Source organism: Eschrichtius robustus, chromosome 1, assembly GCF_028021215.1.
Source record: "Eschrichtius robustus isolate mEscRob2 chromosome 1, mEscRob2.pri, whole genome shotgun sequence".
Lineage (NCBI taxonomy): Eukaryota > Metazoa > Chordata > Mammalia > Artiodactyla > Eschrichtiidae > Eschrichtius > Eschrichtius robustus.
In genome coordinates, this window is record NC_090824.1 from 185,472,656 (window position 1) to 185,482,614 (window position 9,959).

Sequence of the window (9,959 nt, forward strand, 5' to 3'; positions counted from 1 at the left end):
GGAAATTTCAGGCTAGCTGTCATCCTTTGAGGAAAAGTTAAATGGTCAAATATGATTCTAACATTCTATGTCTACCCAGTCCTACGAAAAACTATTAGGTTTTCAAAAAGATATGGGGAAAACACTCCAATATAAGTCCGAACATTATGTGCATTTTATGATAAGCGTACTTGGCCCCCCCAAAAAAGTATAATTGTAATGGTAGAATTTCAGATGCTCTGACATCTGCACAGAAAAGGAATTTAAATCAGTAAACAACTATGGGACCTACCATATTACCTGTGCTGTTCCTGATACTGGGAATACAGAGATGAGTAATTCCTGGTCCCTGAATCCAGGCAGTATGTTCAAGCACACCAACCAACCAACAAACCAGCAAACAATCAAAAACTATAATAAACTACTAATACTATGAACAAATTATCATCAGGGCACAGAGAAATAAATGCTTAGCTCTTTAGCCTAGAGGAAGCAGAAATGCAGAATAATAAACAGCCTCTCAGAGAAAGTGGCACTTAAGGTGGCATTTGACAGTTGAATAGTTGTCTCCAGGTAGGCCTGGGGAAGAGGTTCTCTGTAAATTCTAGATACTCTTTTAAGTACTTAATGTCACATCAAACACTTTTAAAATGTGACCATATCAGACACTAAAGTGTACTTTATAATTTATACATAATCATATGAGTTGGATTGTATTTGAAGATGCTGTAAGGCCACATTTTGGACAAAAAATGAAATGTTTATTAATTCAATTTTGTGATTATTTTTTCTTATATTTAGTATAATATCTTTTTTCCATTGACATTTTTAGACTCTTGGGAAACGCACAGTCACCAAGCACTGTTCCTGTGGTGCCTAATGGAAAATGATGCCTAAGGAGAAGGCATACAAGCCACAGGATTCAGTTTGAACAGAGGCTCTGGAAAGATGTATATTTGAGTCAGAAAACCTCTCCAATAGTAAGGTCACTGATTAACCCTTTATACATGAACTCATTTCCACACTTGGAGAAGCCATTCTCTCTACCCTGTGGTCAGATGTCATCAGCAAAGTGTATCAGTAAGGGTTCACTCTGAGAATTTATTTTCCTATTGACTCTGTGATCGTGGATGAGCCCCTCAGCCTCCTGAGCCTTTTTTCCCCCATTCATCAAATAAAGATTGTACTATAACACTATAAATGTGATGTATTTGAAGTATCATATGGAAGACTTTCTAGAGATGTGAGGCATTATAGCAGCCACAATAACCAACCCAGTGCTTTTTATCTAGCACTCTTCTTCGACCTTAGAAATGGCAAAAGTTCTTAAAATATTTTCTTCACTAGAAAAACAATATGTAATAAGACGATGAAAAGGACTCTTTAAGAAATCATTGAAACAGAGCTTTTCTAAAACAGAAAACACTTGAAAAATGTTGATTTTTGTGAATTATCATATGCAAAATCATGCCTGACTGATGTATGGATGCTGTTGACTTTGAACACTTTTTTTTCCCCCAGCAAGGTCTCCTTTTACTCATTGGGGTGGGTTTTTGAAATGCGATGCAATTTACAGAAGGTGTCAAGCCTGCGGTGCAGAGAAGCGCAAGAGGGTTGTGTAACTTCCCCGCCTGATGGGCACCCTCATCTCACCTGTGGCCACGCCTGCTGGCCTGGAAGGGGCCAAATGGACCTTAGAATGAGATCTGGGTACCTGCTCCGTCGGAAGCTCACGACCACGTCCATCTGCCCTCCTTATGTACAACGGTGCGCAAAAATACCTGAAAATATCTTCACACAGGGTCACAAAATAGGCTCTGCTTGGCATCTTTCGGCCTAAGAAGCGTTCTAGCCACGCAGGAAGGGTCAAGCAGTTTCCGTCCTTCCAAACGCCGGGGCATCACCAGCTGCCTCTGCCCCTGCCAGCCCGGCCTTCTCATGGCGTCTCCTCCGCCGCCGCCTTCTTCAGGAGTCCAGACGCCAGCGAGCTGAGCTGGGTGCCTCGAAGCCATGCCTATCCGGGCTCTTCAGCGCACTTTCCCCACTCGGAGCACAGCTGGACTTGGCAGCGGAAGGAGACTGGCGTCAGAGGTTTGTAAGCGGCGTCAGAGGCTGTAAGCGGCGTCAGAGGCTGTAGGCGGTGAAGAGGTCCAGGGTGAGGCGTGAGCCCCTGGCCTCGAGGCGGAGGCGGAGCCGGAAGTAGCCCGCGCCCCGCGCCGGCCCTGCCAGCGAAGAGGGCGGCCAGTGGCGTGAAGAGCTGGAAGCGGGCCTGGTCGCAGCAGAGTGCTCCTTTGTGCGAGGCCCTGGGGCCTTCAAACCGCCTGTGAGGGGCTGGGCCACTTCTCCGCCACAAACACCGTGTGGCAGAGCTCCAGTAGCTGGTGGTGGACGAGGAGAGCCACCTTTCTGGACAGCTCTCGTGCACTGGGCCCAGCGGGCCGGTGCAGCCTGCAGAGACCGCAAGCTCTCCCCCTTCGCTCCGTCCCGGCAGATCCGTAGAAGGTCCCGTCTCTTGGCGCGTCAAAGGCCTGGATGCCGGTTGAGAGGAGCAGGCCACCCCTTGAAGTCACCTGCGCGTACTGGGGTGGCCTGAGGCTCTTGGCCTCCAGTACCATGGAAAAGGCAGGGCTGCCGGAGCAGTCGCTCTTCCTCATGGACGCAGGGAGCCTCGTGTCTTCAAAGCCTGACGGTCCTAGGAGCCTGAGCCGTGGCCGGTTGCCCACGCACATCCCTCTTCTCCTCCGGGTCCCCTCTGGTTGCGACGAGTCCCTAGCACCGCTCCGGCGCCTCCACCTGCGTCCAGACACCAGTTTAGTATGCAGAGCGGTAAGTTATTGCAATACATTGAGCTAATGCAGCAGCCTTCATAGTTGAAGCTGTGAGGCGTTGGGTTGGTGCTCTTCACTCAAAGGGTGACGGCATTAGGGTTGAGGTGTTTCCCGTGGGGAAAGATGGCCGATGGTGTTAACGTGGCAGATTAGTGAATATTTAAAAACATGGTGAGAACAAATTTTTAAAATGCATACACTGAATATTTTATGGAAAAAGTCCACAATTGAAGTTTCGTGTCTAATTTACACAGATTTAACGAGCAACTTGTGCTACATGTTACAACTCTTACATAGCTCTGCTCTAATAATCCTATAGAGATTGGAGAACAATTTTTTTAAAATTTCCAGTTATGTTGTTATTGTTGCTGTTACTAGGTATTATTGATTTGATGGACTGCTTGATTGATTGCTAAGGGTCTATACTTATGTGCTTCAAAGACCAAAAAGCATTTAAAAGATAAACAGTGAGAAGCCCTCTCCCGTCTCTGTCCCCCAATTGCCAAGTCTACACCCCTCTCTCCCATGTCCCCAGCCCCCCCCCACTCCACCCCCTCCTTCCACACACACACACACAAGTAGGCACCGTTATTAATGCTGACCTTAAACACCTTGGTTAAATAATTAGAATTTAAACATTTAGTCACTTGTAGGAGAAAACTAGTGGACATTTTTGTCAATTGAGAGAATATAATTGTAGAAGAAAAGTCCTTGAGAAGCAAGGAAGGAAAGGGATGTAGGGAACAAGCAGAAGGACCATGCCTTCATTAGAATCTATTTCCTTTAACAAATTCTTCCCTGAGAAGGAGCTATTGCAGTTAGCCTTGTGTGTGCCTGCAGCCGTAGTTTTTGTTTTTTCAAGGAAAATCCAAAAACACTGAAAACTGATGGGATTGGGTTATGCCTTGAGAAATTCATGATACAAAATTTTCTCACAGGATGTAATGTCAGAATTCTCTCACCACCTTTTTCTTTTGTAGATGAGGGAAAAGGAGCTCATAGATATTTATGAGACTTTTATTCCTTTCCTTCTAATGGATATTTTGAAACAGTTGTATGATAAGTTTGGTCACCTCTGTAAAATAGGAATAATCAACATAATTTAAATATTCTGCATTGGCAAGTATAAAAATGTATTTGTGTAGTGTAATTAACTGTATGTAACAAGACAGATTCAATATTAATAAGTCAAGGTAAAAAATATTTTCAGGTTTCTTTGGGATAAAGTACATATAAAATGGCAACATTCTTCAGTTATCAGAAAGACCTATTAAAATTTTTTTATTGACTGAGCTATTCTTCGTTTCAAAACCAGTGGGTTTTTTGTTTTTGTTGTTGAAGTATAGTTGATTTACAATGTTGTGTTAGTTTCTGGTGTACAGTGAAGTGATTCAGATATATATAGATATGTATCTGAATATATATATGTATTCTTTTTCGTGTTCTTTTCCATTATGGTTTATTACAGGATATTGAATATAGTTCTTTGTGGTATACAGTAGGACCCTGCTGTTTATCTATTTTATATATAGTAGTTTGTATTTGCTAATCTCATACTCCTAATTTATCCCTCCTCCACCCCCTTTCCCCTTTGGTAACCGTAAATTTGTTTTCTGAGTCTGTTTCTGTTTCAAGAATAAGTTCATTTTTGAGAATGAGTTCATTTGTGTCATATTTTAGATTCCACATGTAAGCGATATCATATGGTATTTGTCTTTCTCTTTCTGACTTACTTCACTTAGTATGATAATCTCTAGATCCATCCATGTTGCTGCAAATGGCATTATTTCATTCTTTTTTATGGCCGAGTAGTATTCCATTGTGTATATATACCAAATCTTCTTTATCTATTCATCTGTTGATGGACATTTAGGTTGCTTCCATGTCTTGGCTATTGTAAATAGTGCTGCTATGAACATTGGGGTGAATGTATCTTTTCAAATTAGTTTTTTTTTATCTTTCCCGGATATATGCCCAGGAGTGGGATTGCAGGATCATATGGTAGCTCTAATTTTAGTTTTTTAAGGAACCTGTATACTGTTTTCCATAGTGGCTGCACCAAGTTACATTCCCACCACCAGTGTAGGAGGATCCCCTTTTCTCCACACCCTCTCCAGCATTTCAAACCAGTGTTTCTTTTTTTAATTGTTATTTATTTATTGAGATGTATAATGACATGAACCAGATGGATACACAGAAATAATTAACTTTCATCAAATTTTGGCACATGTGAATGAGGAGCTATGCCTTGAAATTTGAGAAGGCAGAAACTTTATGAAATATCACTTCAAAGTTTGCATAATAAAAGAGGAAATAGATTCAAAAAATAAACATATTCTTACAGAGCCATTTTGTCCCACAAGTGAAAATTATGTGTTGGAACATAAATATCCAAGTTCTATTACGTATAAGGTCATTTCACTCTTTTAGAGACCTCCCCTAGAGGAAATGCAAGACATCAGATTCAGAGCACCAGGTTTTGTTATGTACACCTTATTTTATTTTGTTGAAGTATAGTTGATTTACAATGTTGTGTTAATTACTGCTGTGCAGCAGAGTGACTTAGTTGTACATACATACATTTTTCTTCATATTCTTTTCCATTATGGTTTAATCCCAGGATGTTGAATATAGTTCCCTGTGGTATAAAGTAGGACCTTGTTGTTTAATGCATTTTATATATACTAGTTTGCATCTGCTAATCCCAAATTTCCAATCCATCCCTCTCCCACCCCCTCCCCCTTGGCAACCACTAGTCTCTTCTCTATGTCCCTGATTTTGTTTCTGTTTCATAGATAGGTTCATTTGTGTCATATTTTAGATTCCACATATAAGTGATATCATATGGTATTTGTCTTTCTCTTTCTGACTTACTTCACATAGTATGATAGTCTCTAGATCCATCCATGTTGCTGCAAATGGCATTATTTCATTCTTTTTTATGGCTGAGTAGTATTTCATTGTATATGTGTATATACCACATCTTCTTTATCCATTCATCTGTCGATGGACATTTAGGTCATTTCCCTGTCTTGGCTATTGTGAATAGTACTGCTGTGAACATAGGGGTGCATGTATCTTTTTGAACTGTAGTTTTGTCTGTATATATGCCCAGGAGTGGGATTGCTGGATCATATGGTAAAATTCTATTTTTAGTTTCCTCGGGAATGTCCATACTGTTTTCCACAGTAGCTGCACCAGCTACATTCCCACCAGCAATGCAGGAAGGTTCCCTTTTCTCCACACCCTCTTCAGCATTTCAAATCAGTGTTTCTTATTCCAGCCAGAACGCATTTATTGTTCGTATCTGCCCCAGCTCCTGCCATGGAGCCTAGCATGTAGTAGGTGCCAAATGAACATTTGTTGATTGGCAGACTAATAATATTTTACAAAATTATTTTTAGTTATTTTTCATTTGATGTTTAGTATTGTCCAGTACTTTAAGATGGTTTATTAATATATAAAGCTAGCATTTTTTTACTGTATGAAAAAATCCAAATTGGAAAATGTTATGAAAGCTGATTTTTCAGTTTTATATTCTATTAAATACATAATACAATTAGAAAATTACAAAAATAAACAATTAATAGCATTGCCAGAATGATTTTATCCCACAGAGCACTGCATGTTTCTTAGTTTGAGATTTTTCATACAAAAGAAAAGTGGAGAATGGATGAATCATAGTCAAACTGCAATACATTTCCCCATACCTACCTTGTGCTCTCAATAAAACTTCCTTTTCATGTTATCGCATCCAGTCTTTACCACCCACAAATGCGCTGCCAAGTTACTGATAGAACTCCCTATCCTGTCTTCATGGCCGTCCAGTGCCTACTCTGTCTTCAGTGTCCAGGTGAGGTCCTCCCTCCTCCTGGAAGCCTTCCCTGCAACACTCAGCCTGCAGTGAACTCTTTCCTCTGAACTCGTGTAGGAGCAATAACACTTGTCACACACTTACCATTCTTTGTATTTTTACATTATTGGCTAAATTTCCTGTGTATGTGTTTGGCCATTCTAGTTAGGTTGATTTTAAGGGTAGATACAACCACAGATGTGTGTCAATTATTTGGTCCTGTTGTAAGAAAGTAGAAACTGAAGCCCACCAGGAGACATTAAGCAAATGGCCCAAGTTCATAGCTTTACTGTATACCTAGACAGTACAGGTTTTGCATACCTTTGTGTCCACATCAATGCTAAGCATGGTGCCTCGTGTATAATACATTTTGAGTTTTTTGTTGTTGTTTTGTTGTAAACTTGATGTAGAACATCTATCCCACTACAGATTTTAAGAGTATTTGCTCAGTGATTTGATAGAGAGAGGTTTGTGTGAATGTGCTTTCATATGGTGAACAAATACTTGTTTTTTCAAGGCTGTTTGACAACAGTCTAGTCTATTCATATATTTGACAGTGTCACCACAACAAACTCCTCTGGCTAAACAAGTTCTGTGTTGATACAGACAGAAAAGGGGTGGGGTGGGGGGGAAGCTTAGAAAATTGAGTTAATTTACAATTTGTAAAGAAAGATAAAGGTGTATTATTTTTACCCCATGCCTACCCTCTCAACCCCACTCAGGAAAAAGCTGGATATATGTGTGTGTGTATGTATATGTGTGTATATATATATATATATACACATATATATATTCAAAACTGTGACATGGATCAGTGCCTACAAAAGAACCTGGAAGTATGTGGGAAGCAGGGAGGAGGAGGAGGGGGTCCTGGCAAAGAAGAGTTCATTGTTGTACAATAAGGTCATTTATTTGAATCTGTATCCAAAAAGGTGTTTCCTTTTAAATATTCACGAGATGTTCTGTCATTATGAGCCCAAAAGGGAGACCTTTAGCAGATGCTGGGTGAGAACCAGGACTTCCGCCCTTCACCTTCCATTGGTTATGAGTCCTTTCGGTAATATATAACCAAGGAGAGTATTGTGTCCTAAAAGTGCTTGAAAACAAATCACCCAAGTTCCCCGTTTTCACTACCTTTAGTGAAAGTCAAACTTCATTAAGTCTGCACACCTTGCAGTTTCCCTCCTGAGGCGGTATTTTTCCCTACCATAAGTCTTACCCTGAAATCTTTGGCAGAAGTTGCATAGTAGAGTCAGAAACTCAAGCAGATAGTGAGGTTGGCCTTACATCCCTTAGCTACCCATGAAAGGCTTGAGGCATCTGCTATCACCTAGGGGTAGGGGGTGGGGAGTTGGGAGCAGGGAGCTGCTCACAGAGGAGATGGCGTAAGTTTGACAGAATATTGTTAAAACTCCTTAAAGTTGTTAGCAGGAAGCCAGACTCTGAATATGTGGCCAGGTTGTCCTCCAGTGGCCTCACCTGGGTCCTCTGTCCCATGGCTCACTCATCATCATATATCTCTCACACCACCTGGCCTCAAGGTGTTACCTCTCAGCCTCACAGTGTTTTTCTCTCCTTTTATGTGGATAGTGGTTAGAGACGTCTCACTGAGGTTTCCCATATCTTTTCCCACTGTGCACAAGAAAGAGTTGGGATGGCCTTACTGCTAGTAGAATATCTCCTTTAAAGACCAGGAAGTTATGGGGAAGACCTTTCTGGATACTGATTCTTTCTTCCACACTCAGCCCCCACAGCAGCCCTGGTTTCCAGGATGTGTTTTGATTTCTTGAATCCATTTAATTATGACTGACTGTCCTTCTTTCTTAGAACAAAGTTCGTAAGTCTTTGAGCTGTTCCTACTCTTTGGGTTACACAGTAATAGTAATGAAAATAACAATGAGGGTAATTAACACTTACTGAGGACTTTCTAAGTGCTAGATAACATGTATTAACTTATTAACCCCTGTATTAGGGTTCTCCAGGTATATATCTCCTATTGGTTTTGTTTCATATTATGAGGAATTTGATCATGCAATTATGGACACTAAGAAGTCCCCATGATTTGCTGTCTGCAAGCTAGAGACCCAGACCCAATGTGAAGACCTGAGAAATAGGGGAGCTGATGGTATAAATCCCAGTTCAAGGGCAGAAGAAGAAACGTGATGTCCCAGCTAGAGTAGCGAGGCAGTAGAAGATGAATTCCCCCTTCCTCCTCCTCTTGTTCTATTCAGGCCTTCAGTGGGTTGGATGATGCCCACCCACATTGGGGAGGACCATCTACTTTACTGAGTCTACCGATCCAAATGCTAATCTCATCCCTAGATATCCCTCACAGCATACCCAGAAATGATGTTTAATCTTGGCACCCTGTGGCAAGTCAAGTTGACACATGAACCATCACAATCCCTATAGATCTCTGAGGTAGACACATTATTATTTCCTTTTCACAGTTAATGGTTTTGCAGGCCAGAGTGGTTGAACAACTTGCCCAAAGTCATAGCTTATAAGTGGTGGAGGCAGAATTCATACTCAGTCTGGCTCTAGAACTTGTGTTCTGAACTATGAGGCTTAGCTGCCTCTCAAGATGTGTGTTCCATTATAATACTGACAATGATAAATGGCAATATAGATACCCATTGATAGGACATGTGCTTTGAGCTGTTTTTCAGTGAGTTTAATGGTTGCACTGAGCTAAATCCTTTACACTCCTGGTTCCTCTGAATAGGAGCATACTCATGGAGGTGGCTACCTGGAGCTGGAAGAGTGGTCTGTAGCTATGGAGCATTTGGGATGTTGTTGTTGTTGTTATTGCTGTTAAATCTCAGGCGATTATTTATTAATAGCCTCTTTAGATGTTTGAATGTTTATAGAGTGTTGTTGCAGTCTGAGTCTGCTTCAAAGTATAATTGAAGGTTCAGATGATATCCTTCTTTCTCAACCTTGTCATAATGAAGAGTATCCACTCTTTACCTGCAAATAGAAAACCTGAAATTTAATTGTTATTTATTACGGGAAAGGAGAACGTAAAAGCGCGTATTTGGTTTTTTTCCTTTTCCCTTTGAAATCCATCTCCTTTCTTTACTGTGGAGACAAAAGATTAGAGAACTCTTTTTTTCATGTGCAGTACTTCCTGTCTTTCTTTAATATTTCATAAATTTGAAATGTCCTGAATTTTTATGGCTCAGTAGTTCTTGAGGAAGTGTTTTTCTGTTTATTTTTCTGAGAGCATTTAGAAGAAGGAAATACTTTAACTCTCCATTTGTTATGTTGTAACAGTTCCTAAGCATTCCAATTTATTC

The 9,959-nt window shown here is 40.7% G+C and overlaps 1 protein-coding gene across 1 annotated transcript; it reads right to left on the reverse strand.

Moving 5' to 3' along the window:
* Positions 1–1,993: 1,993 nt before the first annotated feature.
* LOC137765505 (E3 ubiquitin-protein ligase MARCHF2-like) lies at positions 1,994–2,633 on the reverse strand. The gene is made up of 2 exons (XM_068545410.1): positions 2,560–2,633; positions 1,994–2,507 (listed from the first exon to the last, which is right to left on the reverse strand). The coding sequence occupies exons 1-2, from the start codon at positions 2,631–2,633 to the stop codon at positions 1,994–1,996; spliced, it is 588 nt and encodes a 195-aa protein (XP_068401511.1).
* Between the last annotated feature and the right edge of the window lie 7,326 nt (positions 2,634–9,959).

Coding starts and splice junctions, on each gene's coding strand:
- LOC137765505 (XM_068545410.1), bottom strand. CDS start 2,633: ATGAGGAAGAGCGACTGCTCCGGCAGCCCTGCCTTTTCCATGGTACTG. Junction 2,508..2,559: donor AAGAGCCTCAGGCCACCCCA/GTACGCGCAGGT, acceptor ACCGGCATCCAG/GCCTTTGACGCGCCAAGAGA.